We start from the raw sequence: 23,088 nt of genomic DNA, 5'->3' as shown, positions 1-23,088 counted from the left end.
GAAAATGCACAGTCCAAATTAGAAATTAATTCAAAGAAATAATGTTTGCTGTATATTAGAGGGCTGAAAATTTACAGAACTGTATCACATGAACTTTCCTGAAGGCTACGTAGCTCCTAGACAGGCTGTGTCATGAGGAGCAAGCCACTATGGATATGGAACTGACTTCGGGTTGTTTAATGCTGACTTTAATAAAAATGCAGCCTATATACCTCTGTGTTCCATGTATGCAAATGATTTATTTGCTTTATCCAAGTGTGGTGTGATTTATTGTTTCTTTGACAAATTAGCAAGAAGACCATTGCTTTGATCTGAGAAGCTGGCAGATATTGGCTTTGTAATTGTGGAGTGATCTGACTCTCAGATTCTAGTAGAAGAACCAAAAAAAATCAAAGCCATGTGTTATTTGATGTCTGTGTGTGTGTAGGACTTCTCTTGCTGCACTAATAGTTGTCTTGAGAAATAGCACCTGTGAAAGAAAAGGGATGTTCTAAAGAGACCTAAAATGTTACTGACAGACCTTTCAAACTTCAGTGACCAAAAACTATGTATAGCACTTCACATGAGCATACATAACAGATTGAAGACTACAAGAAAGCTAGAATACGTGACTGGAGCACAATTTGAACCTAATGTAAATTGAGAATAAGATCATGTCTCAGGCACTTTTCCATTGCTCAAGCTTATTTCACTTGTTTCCCATACATAGCTTATTCAATGTTCAGACTTTTGTGCTATAGTAAGCTTGTGCTGTGCAATGTGGGCTAGATTGGGCTATAAAGAAGATTTAAAGAGCACCAAATCAGGCACCGACTTTTGAGGATCTACTAAAAAGTACCCTTTTCAAATAGCCAAACATTGCTGCTATTTGCTTCTTACCTACTGTGTTACCACCACAGTAAGCAATAGCTTACTAATAGCTTACCAATAGCTTACCAATTTGCTTACCAATAGCTTTCAGTAAGGTAAGCAAAGAGGAAGGGATTTCAGTCTTCAGAAGAAAAAACCGACCTACACCAAAACAGGAGTGAGTACACAAGCATTGATATGATCCTGAATTCCTTTCAGCCCCTGATAATCACTAACAAGAAAGAGGCCTCATGGTAATTCTCATCAGGCCATGCAGGGACTACAGAGGGACCTAAGCCTAGCAATGCTTTTTTCCAGGGGGTTGTCCTTTGTGAATATCCCCTGCAGGCACTGAAGAAGCAGTGCCTGTCCAAAACAGGCTGCAGGAAAACACAGTGGTTTGAGAGGTTCAAATCATTCAAGGTCTGAAATTGGTTGGTCACCTTCTATCTTTCTTTTTAAAACTAGCTACAGAAAAAACATAAACCGCCCCATTCAACACCCCCTACACTGCAGCCTCTATCTGTCTTCTTTTATACTCTGTTTTGAAAAAATGCTCTTGAATATTAAGATGTCCTTGTGAAAAATATCTTAAAAAACTCTTTCTCCCTTAAAAAAAAAACAAACTCTGAATACCACAATACATTTTCTTCTCACTAGTTTTCACCTTTGTCCTAATACAAGCCCAGAAAAATCCTAACACAATACAGGGAGTATTGTAGAAGACTTTTAGAAATTATCTAGTATAAAAGATAACACGAAAAATAAATGAACAGCATCTAGGCATCTTGTATACAGAGCACTTTCCCAATCCACAGCTGAAGATGCACTCAGAACCAAAAGCATCCTTTTCTGTAAAATAAAAAAGTTTAAGCTGGCTGACTCAAAGTAAAATATCTATTTTTCTGGTTTCTCTGTCCTGATGACACCTTCTTTTAAAGCAGGCACAAGACTTTGAAATAAGGAAAACGTGATCCCAAAAACAATTTTAGAAGAAAGGGCTATGTGCACTGTCGTGCTTTTCACTTGGCCTGAGAAAAAAATGTGTTTGGGAAATACAAAAGATTTAAAAATATGTAAAAGTAAAGGCCAAGTGATCGATTATTTGTTCCTATTTAAGGGCATAATGCATGAAAAGCCATCAAATTGTGGACTTGGCTGTTAAAATGTGGTCTATGCAGTGCACAGTAGTCAGCACTGCAGGAGTTCTTTAAGCTGGGGTCTTCAATTTCTTCCAGAGACAAGACTGTTAAACCACTCACTACATTTTTGAAGCAATTCCACTTTGATTATTTGATGAATGGAGTATGTTTATTTAAATACACTTTATAGGAATACCATTTTCATGAACACATTGACTGAAACAATTTTTTTCTCTCATAAACTGTACTGTGGATATGTCACTTAGCCAACATACTTTCCTTACAATATTCATGCAGAGATAATGTGACAAAATCCTTTCAGAGGAATGGCATTACAACTATCATTCATGTTAAGCTTTTACTTTCAACAGACTTTCCAAGAAACTGAGCTATGCTTCTAATTTCCTTGTGTAATACTATTTTCCTCTAAAATGTAGGCTTTTGCCACTGATTAGTATTTTAGGTCTGATTCATTTTGTATTCTTTACTGAATCAGATGCATAGTCCTTTACTGAGGGCTGAAAACAAGCACTACTAGACAGGCCATTCACTAATCCTTCAACAAAGAAATCCTTGGCATGGAATCACTTTGACAGTTTATGACTTACGATGAAATATTTTACATCCCAATTCAGGAACATGAATCCTCAAAACATCAAAATTTAAGAAACCTATGGTTTGTTTTTTGTGTGGAGTTTTTTTTTTTTGTTAAAAACCTTGCATGCATAATGCCATCCCCCTAGTAGCTTCTGTATGAAATTATGTTGCTCTGTCAGATGGGAGCCATAATGGCCTCATCCCTGCAGCAATCATTGTTAATATAAATCCCAAATGTATTTCTATACTGTTCCAATTTAGTCCAAGATGCTATTTTCTGTCTTGTCAAAATGACTGGAGATCAAAGGACCAAGATTTATAAGCTCAAAACTGACAAAATCAGTATTCTAAATATATATGGCAATACAGAGTTGCTAAATCTCCTGAATCTTTTAAATTAAAAAATATTGCCCATTCTGATGAAATTGCTTACAATGACTACAAGTAAAGATGGTGGCTATTAAGTTTTATCGCAAGCACCTGAGGATCTGTTTGCATGCAGTACAAAATGTTCCTTTATTCTCCTGAATTACTGACACTGGCAAATTAAAATGAAGTGGCTACATATGGCAGAAACAATCTTCACATTTACAAATATCTTGAAATATCACTAAATCATAAAAACGAAAGCTGTGGGTTATATATTATGAATGTTGCCTAATGCATTCCCAGCTCAGTTATTTGTAACAAATTTGTGTACAATGGACAAAATTGGCCATTTATTCTACAGCAGCAGCAGCTGGTTCTGGCACTGTGTATCACAGCCAAAAAGGAAGCTACAAGTCAGGAAAGCATAATTAACCTTTAAAATGCTGGAAGGATGAAAAGTAAATAGAACAACTTAAAATAAAAATATGGATTAGAAAATATTGGTATTGACAGTGTCAGTATTCTCCTCAATACTAGAACTGTCTTCAAAACTACCCTCTCTATATAAAAGAAGTAATTTAATGTAGATATCAAAGCAAACTAGAAGACATTGTACAGTAGGAGCCATGAACCTGCATCTGATTATTTTAATGGCTTGACTGATCCTGGATGTTATGGTAAATGAGGACAGCTGTTATAGTTCTTCTACTGAAATCTCATTACAATGAAGGAAAAACACCCACAAGAACCTTTCACTGTATTAGGCTATGATAAAGTATAAAAAATGGTTTATCGTGTGCTCTTAATACTCTAATTATATTTTCCAAAGCAGGTGCAGTAACTGATAGTCCTTAAATGCTAATTATCATATGCATTCATTAAACCAACATAAACCTTTCAATGTTATGCAACAATTCAATTTTGACTTATACATATATTTTTAAATACCATGTAATATTTTCTGTCTTCCAATAACTTCAAGCTTATATAAAAAAAAAGATCTTTAATGTAATATATATAATATTAGAACCGCACTTCTCAATTTTAATGCTCATTCAGTTCATTTTGGCAGTATTTCATTGATGCGGCCTCAGGCTATAGGTAATGGAACATTACTCACTATGATAGCCAGATTTCTTCTGCATGGCGGTTACAGGGCAATCTTTATGAGCCAGAAGAAGCTGTTTCAGCTGTGCCACTTCATTTCTCAGCAGGGTGACTTCATTCTAAAGGAGAAGAAAGTTATGTACTTTACCAGGCTCAAACTACACAGGTTTTGAAGGTAAGCATTAAGTTTTATAGGATTTTCAGTTGTTCATTTAGGGGTAGCTGAAACACAAGCAATTTCAATTTGGTATATACTGCAAATATATATATATTTATTTTATCTTAGAAAATGCAAATATTAGCTGAAACTTGGCTAGCTTTGTTACATTTACTGGGAAATGCTTGGGTTTTTTTAAAAAATATAACATATGTTTTTCAGTTTGCAGATGCAGAGTCTACATATAGTCTCATTCACATGATCCAGCTACTGTGAGACTCTTCTGGAAGGTTTTGTGATGAATTCTAATCAGAGTAAACCTACATTTAGCTCCACAGATTTTAACAAATGTCACGGCCAGCATTAAAAAAAGGGAAAATAGAAAAGAAAATCCAAAAAGCCAATGCAGAATAATTTTTTAGTGACTCTATTTACACTTGGACTTCAAAAAAGAAAATCTTACATAGTGGAAAATAATTTAGCAAATACTGGTTGATCCCCAGACTGATTTTTATTTTGGCAGCCATACATAAACATGGTCTCAGAAGGAATCACTGATAATAATGACAAAATCCGGAGACGTCAGCTTGTGTCGCTAAAGCACAGTGCAATCTAAGAGACAGCACCTGCACAATCCAGTGCCTGGATTCATTTCCAGACTCTGCCTTTTCACTACTGCATGACCTTGAGCAAGGTCATTTCACTGCTTTGTGCTTCAACTTGGCCATTTGTAAACTGGAGAGCTGCAATACTTACCTTCCCTGGAAAGCAGCTTGGTGGCTAGAGATGAGGAGTGCTGTGTAACTGCATTGCATGTGACAATCCAAATTAAGAATGGTGTGGCATTTTGATGTCACATTGATGACCCATTTTTATAGAGTAGAAAAATATTTATGAATCAAATTATCTGTAATGCTTTGTGATACCCATATCTGGACACAATATGTGTTTTTCATGGGTTATTTTATTTTGAATATAAATCTTTTCTATTAACACTTGAAGTTACTTCAAATACAAGAACCTTTGCATATTATTGTAATATACCACACATGTGACATAATTATTTAGTAAATGTTTATGTTTCTGCATTTAGAAGCAAGTTAAAGAAAAAAACAAACAGCAGAGGGAAACTAGATGGCATCTGAAATTATCTGCACAATAAACTACAAGAAAGTCAACCTATTTACTTGCAAGCAAGAAATAAGGCAATGCAGCCAGAGATGACATGAATTACAAGTTAAAGGATTCCAAAAGAAAACAATTCTTCCAGAACAGAACTTATTAGGTTTAATTACACTAAGTAACTAAAATATCAGACTGTTCAAAGAAAAGCTCCTCTCTTGTGTTCCCTCTCTCTCCATTTAGAAGAACAAATTTTAAGCCTTTATACCTGCAAAATCCTCTTAGGGTCTCCTTTTCTATTCAGTCCTTTTATGCGTAGAATACCCTTTAGAAACTTTTTACTAAAAGCAAAAGCTGGAAGATGCCAAAAATGTGACTCCACAGACACTTGTAATGAAAGAAAAATGTGACGGCAAACAAAAAGGTTTGAAATGATAGAAACCCAACCAAAAGCTCCACAAATTCTCTACCAGCTGGCACTACATGTCCTGAAACCTTAGGCTGTTAAGAAAGCACAGGACTACTGCCTCCAGCTCTGTCTGCCCTTAGTTCACCATGTTATTTACTGAGGAGCCACAAATCTTGATATGCAGGCAGCTGCACAGAATTGACAGAGGTTGGGCAGAAAAAACCACACTGATGTAGTTTTGAGGCACCTGATGACCTACAGAAGCAACAGTGTCCAAGACTATGAAATATAGTTCTGCCAGTTCAAAGGAACTCTGGCAATCAGGAAAAGGTTTGCAGAAATTTTCTCTTATGCCTCCCACATTTTAAGGAAGAATTTTATATACAAACAGCACATCTAAGTATGAAGTTGCTGTTCATCTGTGGAAGTAAAATGATATGTTTATGAAAAGTTTTTATAATACAGTTTATAGCTCAATGTCAGCTGTATCAAAAATATTAAGACCACTGCTAGCATAAATACAAAAAGCAATACATTATCTTACATTATCTTATTAAAGCAAACTTGAAAAACATGGATCAGCATTCCTATATAAAAGAGACTGAGGTAATTTCTAGAACAATGGTAGCTGTATATTCCATAACAACAACACTGGCGCCAACAGTACCACATAAAATGCACACACCACTCGTGACACTAGAACAGAGTTCTGTCTGCTGGACACAGGGATGGGGAATGTTGCAGGAAGCAATCTATGGTTGCCATTTACGTATTATCAGTAAGAACCACTTCTAACTGGTAAAGGGGGCTGTTTAGAACCCATTCTTAAACATATTTGCTTGTGACAACAGCAAGTCCTTCCATCTCATTCATAACATGTGAATGTGTGGTGGTCATTACATATGTGGTTAACCTGTGGGAAACAGGCTACCAAGAAACACATAAAATAAACATTTTTAACAGGTGGCACGAACAAAGATGATTTCAGATTTTCACATTGGAAAGGTTCTCATCATCAGTGAGATAGAACCAAGTGCAGGCATCAACAACTCTTTAATGAAGTATACAATATAGCTCACATGCTGTTGAGAAGAATTTGTATGTTCCTGCATTTCAAAATGTGCTAGCATGAGAAAGCAGCTTTCCGGAGGAAAGCATACTGACTTGTACCCGCACTCCATCCTTCAAAAGATGCCTTCCCTTCTGCATTCTTATGAAGGGAGGGCACAGTGTATGACACATTCTTTTTTATCTGCCTATTCTTCCCTGTATCCAAAATGTAATAGTGGGACCATGGGAACACATTAGCCCTTACCCAGCACGGTGTGGGACAACACTTGTGATATGTTATTACTCAAAGTATCATCAGAGGCAGGTAAATGTGACTTCTGGGGATAGGGGACTGCCTGTGGCTGAGTTAAACAGCATTCTTCCTCCTTCCTTTTTGGGCAACTTCCTCTATGGGAAAGGATCTTTACTTATGGGCATACTTTCAAAATTTAGCCTTCCTAAACAGCTTCTGCAGCATCAGTACAAATCATCACTCAATTGCTGCTCACTGAAAACCCATTGGGACTTCATGAGGAAGACAGGCCATTCTTCTAGAGCTTCACCTTTTAAGATTATTAAAGCAACAGGGACCAAATACAGAACATGTAATGCACTTTGGCATCTGATTCTGCAATGTGGCTCAGTGGCCACTGTGAGCATGGTCAACACCTTCTTATACCCTGCAGGATTGTGTAAGGCAGAGGCCACACAAGGTGAGGAATAAAATTTAAGATCAATAAACAAGTCAACAATAAATAGAAAACAGTTCTCAAGAATCAAATCAGTAAATAACCTTCAAAATACTGGAAGCATGAAAAAAACCTACACAGCAGAATCTATAATAAAGGCAGCCTAACTAACCTATATATGTTACTGGTGATGTAATAGATGGAAATTTTCCTTTAAGCAAATATTTGAAAAATATTTGCAAACTTGAAAACAACCATGAAGTTACCTTCAAACATTTATAAGAAGAACTTGATAGAAGTTAATATACAGAAAAAAATAAATTAATCAACCAAGTAAACCTCTTCGCAGTTCATACGTACTGTCACCAGCTTGCAGTCTTAAAGCCCTTCCCACTGCCATGGGAACCTCTGACACAGGCATTATGAGAAAGCCAGTAACAGCACTGAATGGAGTCAGAATTGTTACATGCAGAAATGCAATGCAGGTGTTTCACTGTGAACCTGCTTTTGGAAATGTGATATCTTGGTAATTTCAGCTGGGCAGGCCACTTACACATTAAACTAAAAATGAACTACTAAACCTGCATTAAGGCAAAACTCCAAACTTATTAAATTTTCTATTAAATATAAAGTAAATAATCATGGGTCATTACTGCCCACTCTGCTGATAAGCTGTGTCAAGTTATTATTATGGAAGTATAGGATTGATTAATATTTTCACATAACGCACAGTGTAATTATTTCTCTGATACCCAATTTTCTTTTCAAGTTTTTCTGTTCTTTACAGTTAACAGTTTTGCTTTTGGTAGACTGTAAGAAAATTTTTCTTGAATTCACTGTTACTGAATTAACACTTGTAAACATTTTGTTTATTGGACTTATGTGATTTTTTTTTTGTTATAAAACTTGGCATATATATGTGAAAGACAGGTCACATGATACCAAACATTACTTTCACTAAAAAACTGATTTTTTACATTCTCCTTCACTCCTTTCTTTGATTATTTAAGCTACAGTGCTACGTATGATTATGTAATTAATGGACTTAATTGAGGGCTGTGCATTAAATGAGTATGTCTAAAGACTGTGAACAGGTGTGAGAAGAATACATATTTGCAAGAAATTTAACTAATGCTTTTGCAGAGTGTCATGATTCTTGGAACACAGGAAACCATTTCACGGTGTGTGCTTAGGTAGGAATCTTTTACATTTCAGGGTCTGGGATGCTGAATATTTTTAAAGACACGAACATGAAGATGGCTGATACAGTGTAACTTTGATTACATGATAAAAAATAACCTCAACACGCCCTACTTTCCTGTTGATCAAATTCCTGTTGATCAAACAGCAGGAGAGGTGAGTTTTCATAGGAAGATGATGATCTGTGAATTTGACTCAGTGAACAGCTCTGATGAAGAAAAACAAGTGACACTCAAACATATCAAAATAAGTCTCACCGCATTTTCTAAATGAATGCTTCACAGTTTTTCCTTTCAGCAACTTTCAAAACAAATATTTTAGACTTTTTATTTTGAAAACAATAATTTCTGCCAATTTTTAATGTGCTGCTGGAAAACATTAGGAAAGTATGCTTTAATATTTAATAGCAGTTTAAACAAAAGGGTCATGGATTGTTTTACTGGGGAAAAGTACATTCACATGGTGACTTTGTGAGATCAGATGAGGTGGAAAAATGACCTGCAACATACACCGGCCCTACCCTCTTATACCACACTTCATCTCTACAGGATTTAGGTGTTGCTGGTTGAAATTTGCAATGCCACTGCTGTACCCATCCTGTGGGCAAAAGAGGCCCTCAGTATCCACTGATATCAACCTGACACCTTTCATAAGCATTACACTCACTTTAAAGGAAAAAAAGTGAAGTTGAAAAGAACCAAAGGAAATAAGCCCAAAACTTACTCAAATAACCTGGGCCATGATAAAAATAAAGAGCAAGATGTGTTCAAGGTAAGACTATTACTTTGCTCATAAGTGTTTATTCCAACACATCTTGTCATCTTAGTTTAGTATCATAGCCTGAAAGTTATTTCAAATGGAACGAAGGAGAGAAGGGTATGATCCTTAAATGTACATATCTTGAAATATAAGTATGTTTTCATCCTCTAATTTTACTGCTATATGCAACTAGTTCTGAATTTCAAGCCCGAGCTGAGCCACCAGTTATAAAACCATTTATATTTCCGATTTCATGCAAAGTTTTAAGCTCCACTGATCAAGGATCACTGAGTAAGAACAAAAAAAAAAAACTTCCTAATTTTTCCTTGAAATAAAAGGTATACCTGTAATTGGCCATTTAGTGAGCTCAAGTCCTCAGCTTTTTTCTCCAGTGACTGCACCCAGACTTTCCGTTTCTGCCGGCACCTGGAAGCAGCAGCTCTGTTTCTCTCCAAGAACTTTCTCCTTTTCTCATCAGGGTCTTCATTGGCAGCTCTTCTTCGCCGACCACCTGTATTTGGTGTCTGTGGCGTAGGCTGAGCTGGTGATGCCTGAAAACAACCATGATTTAACCTACAGCTCTGGTATAAACAGCCAGCACATCTTGAGAAAAGCATTCAGGGCATTTCTAAATATATTCAGGTGAAAGCTGTGCCCATTTAACTCTACAGTGATGTTTTTAAATCTTTTACCCATACTTACTTCTCCTGATCATCTTACATTATTAACATATTGCATCCAAAATAGCTTTCAAGCTACATTTAGTAGGAAATGAATTTTCTATTTTTGACTCTTCCCACACACCCAGCCACAACTGAAAAATGACACAATTGCTTATGCCCGCTACTCAGAAGCTGTTTGACAAATGCTGGCAGTGCTGAGACTCTCTGATCCCTGGATCTCCAGATAGCAATTTCCTATTCATTCATGTGTTCCCCACCACTGAGTAACAATTTCCCTTAATCTCCCCACATTACACGACAGTATCAAAAGACTTCAATATTTTAAATAATACATTATACTCATTTTACAGTTGTATACAGACCCTAAACAAAGATTTAATGTAACAATATAATGGGTCTTAAAATCCTTTAAAGAGATAAAATAGAACATAACTGTCCACATGACATTCAAAGGTGCATCTCCACATTCAGTCCTGCACAGCAAGAAAGTTTTATTTTTAAATTAAAACCTCCAAACATGTATCAGCTGGCATATAAATTTGGCATTAATTCTAAATAGCTAAGAATAAAAAAACTCTGGGAACTCAAATCAGTGTTTTAAGAATGAAACACTATTTTTGATTAACACTAATTGTAAAATAACTCTAAGACAATCAAACAGCAATTTTCATCTTGAAAATTCTGCTATGTGATATTTTGAAAAATATTCTTTAGAAAACCTCAAGGCAGTATGGGGAAACAGCAGCTTTAAGAAAGAGATCTCTTTACGATGGGTCACTTTTTTCCCCTGTTCTGTTCCAAACATATTTGTTTTGATACATTATTTGATTTCACTGGCCAGAGTAAGAATCTGAGGCTTTCATTGCAGGTAAGTCCTGTGAATTCTGGGCCAGCTTTTATAAAATTAATATTATGCTATGAATTCTGAAAATATCTCTTTGAGATTTTTATAAGCAGTTTGAAAACACATTCCAAGAGGTTTTTAGAAACAGAACAGCTGCAATCCTTCAGGATTCACCAGGAAGTGTATCATTCCTCCAGCAGCATGCCCACTTCCAGTCTGACTTAGAGGCTTTGTATTTTACTCCCCTGTTCTGATCTATCATCCCAAAAGGATAACAAAACACTCCTAAAACCAGAGCCCCCCTTCCAGAGCCTGAGATGATGAAGTACTCTTAATGACACAGATGAAACTCTTCCTGTGGCAGCCCAGAAAAGATCCTTCAAGCAAATTAACACAAGCATGATACCTGATGCAATAGAAAAATTTCTAAGCACACTTACGATACAAAAATATAATAAACATAAAACAGATGCAACAGAAACACAAAATAAAAACACTTATTTTTTCAAATATATATATGTTGACCAGCTGTAAAAATTTCAGCTATCACAGGATCTCCTAACAATGAACTACAGAAATCAGGACTTGGTTCTAAATTTGAGTAGATAGATACTACCTGTTTTGAAATCATCATCTTGGATAATAGATTTTAGAAGCATTTAAGAACATGTAAGACCTGTAAACATTTTACTGCTGTAGAGCTATTGATTAAAAGAGGAGTCTGTAATCTCTATTTTACAGACCAAGAGTATAGAAAAAATAGATGTATTTGCAAAATAAAAGGAGGAGCTAGGAGGCACATGCCCACTCCTGTCATACCGGTGTTTCAGTTGTTGAAGTTGCAGGCTGTTGGAGTGACTGTGGTCGTGGTTCCTCTGACTGAGTCCTAACCAACCCACTTGCATGTCCCTTGGCAGTATCTCCATTTGTTACCTGAGGGTGCTGCTGGGTCAAGGCTGCTTTCAATCTCTGAAAGCAGAAAATAAAGAAGAAAAAAGAAATATTCTATCATGCTAGCTTGAATGATTAATCATTTATATAAGCAGTTACTTCCACTTTGGAAACAGGAACTCCAACTCATAAAGAGGTGTTTCTTTTTATAGGCTTTCAACAGTGACCTATGCATATACCTAAAAATGGGGTAAATTTCTGCAATCATGTTAAGAGCAATGAGGTTTACATAAGATCCCAGGAAGGGAAGGATGGTATGGAGAAGTAAGCAGAAAGCCTCATCTGTAGTGGACTGTGCCCACAAACAGATGAGTGGAAGGCCATAAAGAGAAGGTGGTAGTACCAGAAGAGTAACGATGACACATGAAAGAAAATAGGGAACAACCAGAACACAAGCATCTTTCCACTTGAAAAATTCTGGTGTTCTCTATCTCTATTCATTTTTAAATAGCTTGTTATGCCTCCACTAATTCATGGTCTTTACAAATACTCACCTCTGCAATCCTAAGGGTAATTAGATAAAAGCCAAGATCTTTGCTGAAACAAACATCTAAACACTAAGAAGCTTCAGGTTATATGTAAAGATTATTTATGTAGAAATATACAAGATAACTACTACAGCATGCTACTTTGCAGTAAAATACTGCTAAAAGGTTTGATGTTCTTCCTTTACTGCAAACAGCCACTATGAAGAACAGTAATGTGCAAGTTCAGCTGTATATAATACACCCAAGAGTTACTGACAACCTGATGGATGATTTCAGAGCATTTTACTGACTGCCTGTTGAAAAACACTTCATTCAACTTTTGGTGAAATCTATTAAAACTGTGATATAATACATTCTATTTAAAATTATTTTTTAATCTGGAGTGATAAAGTGTCCAATTTCAGCAGATACAACTGCTTGTAATTCCAGATTCTTTCTTAAAATTCCATGACTACTGTACAATTTATCATTAATTTTTTTTTGTTTTACTGAAGAATTTACCTTACTAGAGAAATGGTGTTAGAAAATGCTTTTCTACTGAGTACCAGATTTTTTAAGAATCCAATACAAGTTTAAGAGAAGATTAATGACTTAAACACATAAGTTTGTGGAAATTCTGATATCTTGTAACATCATATTTTGAAACATGAACAAAGTGTCACCCACATACTAACATTACTAGGATATCTTAAGAATACTAGAGAGAGGCAGCATTTGGCCAGCTCAGAATAAACAGAAAACTTTGCACCTATTTATGTAGATATTCTCTATAAACTGTAGTATCCAATGTCTCCCAACAATTAAGTCAGTGAAATACAGTAACAGCTCTCTCCGACCTTCCACGGTGACAGGCTTTCCTGGATCCTATGCTACAATTAAAACAACAGATTGCAGATTACCTGTGTCAAAACTGCAAAATATTTTCATGTCTGAAATATGGCAAGTTACCATCAACTGCATGGATTTGGTAGCACATACCAAGCACCAGTAGGTATCCTAACTGGGGGCTACAAAGAGAACCAAGAAACTCCAATCCTCCTCTACTGGCCTGCTATTAAGGAATCTTTAGCCAGTGACTTCTGAAGTAGGTCTATTCTGTAGATTGCTGCGGACTGAATTAGCAGCACATTACATCACTTAGGAACCATTCAAGTGCACATGAAAATTAGGAGTTAATCCCAACAGCTAAATGAGCTATTGTTCCTCACCTCATTTACTGTATCAACTTCCTAAATTTCCCAGAATAAAGAAGACACTTCAGAAAATTACACAAACCATATTTACTGCAGTTTCCAGTGCTCAAATTTAACAACAAAAATTTAGAATAGCTGCAAGCATTAGATCAGGATAATAAAAAAAAATTAAGATAATATGTCCATAACTTTTAGTATATTTACAGCATTCTGAAAGCCCTTAGATAGTTAACACTTTAATTAAACTCAAGAATTGACTTGTACCTTCCTAATTCTCCTTGGAAAAACAAGTTAACAAAAACATTTCAGTCCCTGTCTCCAGCAGGCCTAAGTATTTTCTAAATGTCTAACTAAAATTACTAAAACCAAACTCTATGATCTATCTGCAACAACTGCAAGGTTGATGGCTGATGATTCCTCTCTCTCTTTAAGTAATCCTGGTGTCTAAATTGTAAAATCTTCTACACAACCACTACCAGGACTACTAGGGAAACATATCACATCCAAGTCAGTTTTTAAAATAATGGTTTTCTAAAGAAACTAGCAAGTATTTAATACCAATACGACAATAACTTTTCTGTAGGTTATTAAGGTAAAATTTTTTGCAGTGTATTTTCATTTATGACTTGAATAACTTTAGAAGTATTTATTTTATCCTAACTTGCTGTTAGGCAGGACGTGACAAATTTTCATCAGTCCTAATCAAGAGAGCAGTGAAAGTACAAATCAGTTAAAGGGTATGCTCTCTTCTACTTCAAGCTGTCATACTAGGAGAGATTTCAAAGTTACCATCTCAAAAATGACGTATATTGGGTTTGCATGGTAATTGATGAGTTTGCACTGGGATGTGCAAACAAAGTTGGACTTTACTTACTGTAATGCCAACACTTAAACATTATATCCTGTAAATTCATAAGTAAATAAACTCCTTTTGAGTATTACATTGTTAAATGTAATGTAGTACGAAAACACAAATAGGAAATAATTAGATTTAATCTCAAATGACAAAGTTTGAAAGTTGAAATTAAAGTAGTTGGGAATAAATAATCCACAAATGCAGGCACATAGTGAAAATCTGAAGAATATGTACAGATTTTCACAAGGAGATTTCCAGCTTGTATGTTTAATAAGTTTCATATTTTAAAAGGTAATGCTGGAGTAAAATACTGTATGGGTGTTGTGCTTCTTGTGAGAGTTACCCCAAATTCAATGAGAATCTCATTTTTAACAATCAAGAATACAGATACATATATTAGAATAAATGCATATAAGCATTTTTATGTGGAAAAACCCGATGACAACTGAGGTTTTTTGGTATTATTTGGTTATAGGTGAACTAACCAGATAGGTCAATAGCTTTTAAAATCTTGATTAGCAAGGTTTTATCATTCATGTATATCCCTGAAAACAAATCCTCACCACATCTGTCAAAATTTGGTAGGACTGGATCATTCCATCAAGAGCTCACAGAAACAAGATAATATACTCCAGAAACAATTTGTGAAAAACTCAGATCCATATTTCATATCTGCCACAAAAGCTCATCAGAGTAATAACCCTCCTTCTCCTGGGTGTTATCCTACCATCTGCTCCTCTATTACTTATCTTTATTTTGCAACTAATTAACAGCATAATCTTCTAAATTCAGCAAGTTAATTATCATTATTGTGGTCTTTGCAGCATCATCAGTCCTTATGAAGTCTTGTCTCTCCACCCCCAGAGAACATATGAAAATGAAGTAGGTTGTGAGAGGGTCTGTTTCTTTAGAGTAGGCTCATTAGGTGTTTGCTGATTAGCTCGGCATGCAGAGAGACAGGTCAGAAGAATTCTGCTGAACACAAGGTCCCATGCCGGGCTGCAGCAAGTTAATGTTGGTTTCTGAACATTTGCCAAGCTGCCCTCTGTCACTTCTCAGTAGAAACCTCCTGCAAAAAGTCTACTGGTTGCCTACTGAGTGCAAGGTATTTTTTATATTGTGACAAAAAGTTTTGCATGGGAAGGAGGAGACAGAGGGAAACATTCCATATTAAAGCGATTTTGAAATTCTTCAGAAACTTCTGCAATCCATGCTGAAGAGTCTGAATGCTAAGTTTGCACCCACAAGCTGCACACTCAAAAAGGATGTTCTACAGCTACAACTCAAGGCTCATGTTCCATACACAGAAAGCATACAATTACAGATCTTCTCATAAGAACGTCAGAAGCAATTCTACAGTTATTTAAAATCATGCATCCTTATCTTAGTGAGGAAGTTTTTTTGGGGGTTTTAAGTTTTTTGGCTTTTTTAAAGACAGTTATTGAATCTACTTCTAAGCCTAAAAATACCACAAAACTGACATACATATGATTTTACTTAAGTAAGTGAAAGTTAGTTTCTTTAGCACACTGACAAATATGGATTCATGTCAGAAAAACTGACAATTTATATTAAGTGTGCCATAGAAATCTGAAACTCATTTTTACTCCTACTGAATGTCATTCTTAGTATAAGACGTAAGAATATTTCCAAAATCATAGCAGTAAAAGACAAGGTTGAGTCTGAATAAAATCTCTAGTCATTTTGTACTTCAGCTCTGCAAGCAGGAGAGAAAAAGGATCCAAGAATATTCAAAACTATAGTAACAGTGCCTTTCACAGCTGTGAATGGACCAGCTCTGTTCACTACAATAAATTCAATACTGAGGCAATAAAATTAAAATGCAATGTGATTTCATGCAATTCTTTCACAGCACTGGAACACATCAAGCACTGTATATGTTTCTGTAGTGAAAGAGATTCTAAGACTGTGCTTAATGCACTCTTTCACTTAATGTCAACATGTCAACTGTTTCAGCTGAGAGCCTCTTGCAAGAATGCCACCAGTCATAAGGATTTGGCTCACTGCACATACAGTTTTTAAATTTTTGTCTGTCATCACTTTTATGTATTCCTTTTTTTAATGACTATTTTTTCTTCCCAGTTATCAGTCCTTGCAGTTGGTATACATTTTTCTATCTGCTATTTCATTTAGTGAACCTGTTCCCACATACAACTGCTCCTCTATGAAATTCATACAATCATTTAATGTCAGGCAACTTGACCAGTAAGCAGAGAAAAGAGCATTTCAGCAAAGAACAAACAGAGTTTGAGAGGTGACATCTCAGTAAGTTGCTTCTCATCAATAATCAAAACTGCCACGCTGAAGGAGTTTGACACTTCAGACTGAAAACTTTATTGAACATAGAAATAAATACACAGCTTTGATTATTATGCATTAAACTTGGACACCCCTAATAAAAAAATCCTTTCAAATGCTCTAAGAGAGACCATTTGCAAAAATAAAAGTCTCCAAAAGTTGTCCATTGTGGGAAAAAATTCTCAGCAAGTGCCTCAGTTCCTTTATCCTTAAAGGGTTGTACGATTTCCAGGACAGCTAAAGAAAAATTTTAACTATGCTATAGGAAGGCATCCAATGTCCACTACCAAAGACATCTCCTGCCAGTTATTTTAAGTTTTAGATTTTGGAAATGAAAATTTGTTTACTAAAGTTCATTCATGAAATTATAAAGAAGAAATACACTTCTTCTTTGTACAATTTGGCAACTCGTAAGGGAACAACAGGTATTCATCAAAATAAAAATTTGTTCTTCTCATGTTAATTCAAATACAGAAATGAAGTTATCTAAATTCATATTTAAATTTCAGAGCATTAGGAAAGAAGCACTGCAATCTCTAATTTGACTTTTATCAATCTCACATTCACTTAAAAAAAAGTCTATACAACAGTAGGCTTTTGTAAGCAAGTAAGAGTGAAATGAATGAGGAATGTAATCAGAGCCCAAAGTTATTTCTTACTATAAACTTCTAAAATGTGTTAGCTCCTTGAAATATGCAGAAATAGCCTCTGCAAAGAAAGGCACAAAGCACAAAAGAAAGTGGTTTGTGGCAGGTATTTCATCCAAAACACAGAGCTGTACCTTCTACACAGGACAGCTCCAGATCTGATAACAATGCAACAATGCGATGCTATTTCACATTAAATTTACTACAACCAGTTTTTCAGGAATTTTACTCAACTTCTGAAGTTATTAGATCTGTGTCGACTTGGAATACCTTGAAGTAGTATTGTGGTATGATAGCAGAAAATGCCAAATACCATAATAGCAAGTATGGTCCTTCAATACAGGAGAGGTTCAAACTACTGCCAACACCAGATATGATAAAACCCTTTGGAGATATAAATAAACCATGTTAACTTTCCAAACTCTGCATCCCATACAATACAAAGCTTACTTAAATACCCAAGGAAGTTAGGGAAGTTAGTTAGGAATCTATTCCTGCATGGTTTTTTATTTTTGCTACATATTCTACTCTTACATTTTATAATGCAATACAAAAATTCCATGAGATTGCAAGGTCCATCTATAAAGAACAACAAAAACTTTCCTCAAATAATAAGTAAGAAACAAAGCAGCAGCCAAAACAATTCAAATATCTATACTCCTGGAATGCTGTGAAAGGAACATCACAGCTTCAACCCTTCATCTGGCTTTTTGTTCAAAATACACTAAGAATACTATGCTGACAGACTTCGTAGGTTCATAAAATTGTTTAGGCTATAAAAGACCTTTAAGATCAAGTCTGACCATTAAGCCAGAACTGCCAAGTCCACCACTAAACCATGGCCCTAAGTGTCACATCTCCATGTCATTTAAACACCTCCAGGGATGGTGACTTCACTACTTCCCTGGGCACCCTGTTTAATACTTGACAGCATTTTCAAAGAATAAATTTTTCCTAAAAGTCCAATCTAAACCTTCCCTGGTGCAACTTGAGGCAGTTTTCTCTCATTCTATCAGTTGCTGTTTAGAAGAGGCTGAGTCCTACCTGGCTACACCCTCCTTTCAGGTAGCTCTACAGAACATAGAGATCCTCCTTGAGCTTCCTTTTCTCCTGGCTTAACAGCTCCAGCCCCCTCAGTCACTCTTCAAAGGACTTTCTCTCTAGACCCTTCACCTGCTCCCCTGCCCTTCCCTGGACATGCTCCAGCACCTCAATGTCTGTCTTGCAGCGAGGGGCCCAGAACTGAACACGGAACTCAAGGTGTGTCTGCACCAGTGCCGAGTACAGGGGAACAGCCCCTGCCCTGGTGCTGCTTGTCACTATTGCTGATTCTGATACAAGCCAGGATGCCACTGGCTTTCTAGGCCACCTGGCCACTGCTGGCTCATGTTAAGTTGGCTGCTGACCAGCACACCCAGGTCCTGTCCCAACAAGCAGCTTTCCAGCCACCCTGCCCACAGCCTGTAGCGCTGCCTAGGGTTGCTGTGATCCAAGAGCAGGACCCAGCACTTCGCCATGTAGAACCTCATACAAATGGCCTCAGCCCACTGATTCAGCCTATCCAGTTCCCTCTGCAAAGCTTTCCTACCCTTCTGCACACCAAAACTTTTGCCCAGCTTGGTGCCATCTGCAAACTGACTGAGGGAGCACCCCATTCCCCTGTCCTGACCACTGATAAAGATACTACATAGAACTGGCCCCAACACTGAGCCCTAGGAAACACTGCTTGGAACTGGCCACCAATTGGATTTAACTCCATTTACCACCACTTTTCAGACTCAGTCATCCAGCCAGTGCTTTTACCCAGCAGACTGCATCTGTCTAAGCCATGAGCAGTTTCCCCCGGAGAATGCTGTGGCAAACAGTGACAAAGCCTTTAGTAAAGTCCATGTAGACAACACTGACAGCATTTTCCTCATCCACCATAAGTAGGTCACCTTGTCACAGAAGCCAAGCAGGTCAGTCAAGCAGTCTGCCTGTCACAGACCCATGCCGGCTGGATCTGATCCTGCCTGTTCTGTGTGTGCTATGATGATCAAGACCATCTGCTCCATGACCTTCCTCAGTGCAGAGGTCAAGCTGAGAGGCCTGCAGTTCCTTGGATGCTCCTTCCAGCTCCTCCTGAAGATGAGCATCACATTTACCTCCAGTCACCTGAGACCTCCCCAGTTAGCCAGGGCTGCTGGTAAATGATGTAAAGTGGCTGTACTGAGTTTCTCCCCTAGCTCCCTCAGTACCCTAGGGATCCGATCCAGTCCCATAACCTTCTGTGTGTCTTAGGCCTGTAGCAGGTTGGATTAGAGAGGCTTTGCTCTCCTTCACGGCTGTCTTCCAGCTCAAGGTGCTGGGTACCCAGAGAGGAACTAGTCTTACTAATAAAGACTGAAGCAAAAAAAGGCATGAAGTACTTCTGCTTTTTCCTCATTCTTGGCCTCTATGCTTCCCCCCGTATCCAATAAAGGATGGAGATTCTCCTTGGACCTCCTTTTGTTGCTGATATACTTAGAGAAATATATTTAGTTATCTTCTACAAAGTAACCAGATTAAGTTTTACCTGGGCTTTGGCCCTGCACAACTTCACAAGATCCACGTAGTCCTGAGTTGCCAGCTGCTCCTCCCACAGGTCACACACTTCCCTTTTTCTCCTGTGTTCCAGCCAAGGCTCTCTGTTCAGCCAGGCCAACCCTCACTGCTGGCTCATCTTTCAGCATGTGGCGACAGCCCACTCCTGCACCTTTAAGATTTACTTCTGAAAGCATGTCCTGGACTCCTCTGCCCTTCAGAACTGCCTCCCAACATGAAGGAGACATGTGGCCACAATAGGCAAAAGGACACAGGGCATGTTCCCAGAGTTCAGCTAACTTAACCATACCAATAAATCCACAAATAGCAGTATACCATTAATACATGAAGCATACAGTGTTCATTTATTAAATTTCAGTGTATTAGCTTATTTTTCAATATTAAATGTGAACTATTAACGAAATGAAAAGTGAGCTGTAAAACTAAATATTGTCTTCTGTTGGCTTAACCAGGAACACAAGTGAAAAATAAACCTGCTCTGCAGACCTTCAGAGAATTTAGTATGCAGCAAGCAAAATTATTTTAAAGAGAGACATGAAAAAAAGGGTTTGATATCACAAAGATTTGAATTTAAAAATTAAATTGAACTTTGCAGTTAATAAACCATCACGTATCTGCCAACAATGCATCCCATGGCACAGTGAATTAGTCTTACTCTTGGAGGCTTTTCTACATAAACATTAAGTTTCTCATTAAATTGCTTTTACTTTCAGGGGGATAAGAAATTAGGTTTTTTATTTTTGTGAATAGGCACTATATAAAAGCAAATGAGCACAAGAAATATACATAATTCTGATATTCTTGAATTCTGCTCATGCTTCATGTTAAGCAACAAGGAAAGGAAATACTGCAAATACCCTTTTTACAGTCTCACTTAAAAAAAAGATAAGCAATCACTGAAGTGCATATATTAGCTAAATTGTAACGAGAAGGCTAATGAGACTGTTAAATTTTAAGTCTAATGATCTTTGTTTTCCTTTGCATTTGAGTGATTGCTTCTTCCAATGTGAGATCAAAGTCTTCACCACACACATGTATTTCCTCTCTGCCTTTAAATCATTCTAAGACAAAATCACTCAGCAATACACTTAAAAACCTAATTTCTTGCCCATCTAAAAAATTATTTGGAACCAATTCCTCCTGGATTTCCAACAGAATTCAGAGCGGAGTCTCCTGACTCTAAAACATGTTCAGTTTTGGAGAAAACAGTTCTTGCTTTCACTTGTTTTACATTCTTCTCTCCTGGATTTAAGGTAAATTAATTTTGTAAGAGCTGGTTACATTTAAGTATTTTCTGAGGTATTAAAAGATTCCTTTTCCCATTCCCAGGGAGACAAGGATGCACAAAAACAGACCTCCTTCCCTTATATCCTCCTCTATACTATTTCAGAAGTCATTGTGCTCAGCAGAGCAGGGAAATGAAGGAAGACCTGAGAGCATTAGGCAGAGTCAGTGCACCTCTCCACGGCACTTTCAGTATTTGGTGAATGTGGTCTAGGTGTGCTCACTCTATGGGAATCCCTTTACTCCAGAAAAACCAGACACACTGTTTCTCATATTGTGGCTTGAGAGAAAACAGGTAAGGAAAGAAAGCCCACAGGTTCAGATCAAGAGAAACTAGATATCTAAGAATGTTAAGGGCATCCTCCCACTTACCAATATCAATGCAGAAAAAGATATTTTATCTAGCAGGTGTTCCTGATTCTCTTTTAGCACAAAGTAAGAGCCGAAGAAAGAGGAACACTATTTCATAGGATAGATAATGTTCATGGAGGCATCTTGTAAATATATAAATGGGTTAATTATTGTTTAATAATAGATCTTCTATTGCTTTAGAACAGTTGGAACAAACAAGACAAAAAAAAAAGAGAAGTGACTGCCTAATGCTGTATAAAATATTTCAATAAATTGATAAATTCAAACTACCATCTTCAATGGTCACTAATATTAAGTAAAAAGGACAACCCCCCCAATCAAACAAAAACCAAACCCATCTTTTGCTTTTTTTAGACATTTTCCAAATACTCCTCAACTCCCCCCAAAAACACCGAACACAACAGAAACAACCTCCACACAGAATAATTTGTTAACTACATGAGTACTACATATTTAATTGCAAAACTCTTGCCAAATGGAGTATATTCAGTTGGGAGTCTGAAAACATTAAAAAACCCATATTTTTCTTAGTTTAAGAAATATCCTTCTTTTAGGCAGAAACATTCTGCTTCTCTGAAAGAAATGTTCACATGCTACTAATCTTGTCTTTCTCCCAGCTAGCATTTCTGATCCTCTGATACAAGGAGTAAGAAGGAGTTTAGTTAGAAAATTTATTTAAAAGAATGACTAAAAATAAAAATGGCCATTAAGAACAGAACTAACATAGGCTGGAATTGGAAAGAACTGTAAAATAAATGCAGCTGTTATTTTTCTGGTTTTATTAAATTTGTATTTGCAGAATTTAGACTAATAAAAGAAAACTAAAGCTGTTTTAAAAAGCAATAGAATGTAATTAATTTCTCAAGTTATTCTTCTTGAGGAATAATGGAGTTTTTCACTTACCAATTTAGCCTCAGACTGCACTGGCTGTGGGGAGGAAGGCCCTGGGATTCCTGGGATACTAGGCACCATGGTGACAGGTCTAACAAGCTGACCAGATAAAGTATAAAAATGAAGAAAACCTGAGTATGTTATCATAATAGAGAGCATTTGACAGCACTACCCTCTGAAGCCAAAACAGCTATCAAGGTGCTTAAAACTAAGTTCTATGCTGCACTTATGCAAATCTGCTCCACTTTCAAATTAATATAGCATCATGCTTACTTACTGGAACTGCAGCAGGGACATGCACATTAGAATTTGTGATAGATGCAGGAATAGCAACAGGCATGGTTTGTCCATTAGGAAGATGTAACAGCAGAGGAAAAGGACCTGGAACTGGACTGAAAAAGGAATGAACTATATAAAAGAAAACTTATCCAGAGAAGAGAACAAGTTTACACATTATTTTAAATTGGTTTGTTTCTTTACAGGTGTAATGTATAATTTATTTGGAGATCAAAAATATGAACTTAGTG

The 23,088-nt window shown here is 36.7% G+C and overlaps 1 protein-coding gene across 5 annotated transcripts in view; it reads right to left on the bottom strand.

The window, feature by feature from the left end:
• ATF2 (activating transcription factor 2) overlaps positions 1 to 23,088 on the bottom strand; it is a 49,209-nt gene that overhangs the window by 5,779 nt on the left and 20,342 nt on the right. For 4 of the 5 annotated variants that reach the window (XM_036386295.1, XM_036386296.2, XM_036386294.2 and 1 more), the window contains 5 exons: positions 22,839 to 22,953; positions 22,574 to 22,660; positions 11,797 to 11,946; positions 9,795 to 10,001; positions 4,078 to 4,183 (listed from right to left, as the gene is read on the bottom strand). In XM_036386295.1, coding sequence (XP_036242188.1) covers positions 4,078 to 4,183; positions 9,795 to 10,001; positions 11,797 to 11,946; positions 22,574 to 22,660; positions 22,839 to 22,953 — 665 coding nt within the window. The remainder of the gene's footprint in view (positions 1 to 4,077; positions 4,184 to 9,794; positions 10,002 to 11,796; positions 11,947 to 22,573; positions 22,661 to 22,838; positions 22,954 to 23,088) is intronic. The other variant, XM_036386297.2, reaches the window with a different exon arrangement.

The sequence above is a fragment of the Molothrus ater genome, chromosome 7, assembly GCF_012460135.2.
Source record: "Molothrus ater isolate BHLD 08-10-18 breed brown headed cowbird chromosome 7, BPBGC_Mater_1.1, whole genome shotgun sequence".
Classification (NCBI taxonomy): domain Eukaryota; kingdom Metazoa; phylum Chordata; class Aves; order Passeriformes; family Icteridae; genus Molothrus; species Molothrus ater.
Note: the sequence above shows the minus strand (reverse complement) of the source record. Positions and strands in the feature narration are given on the sequence as shown.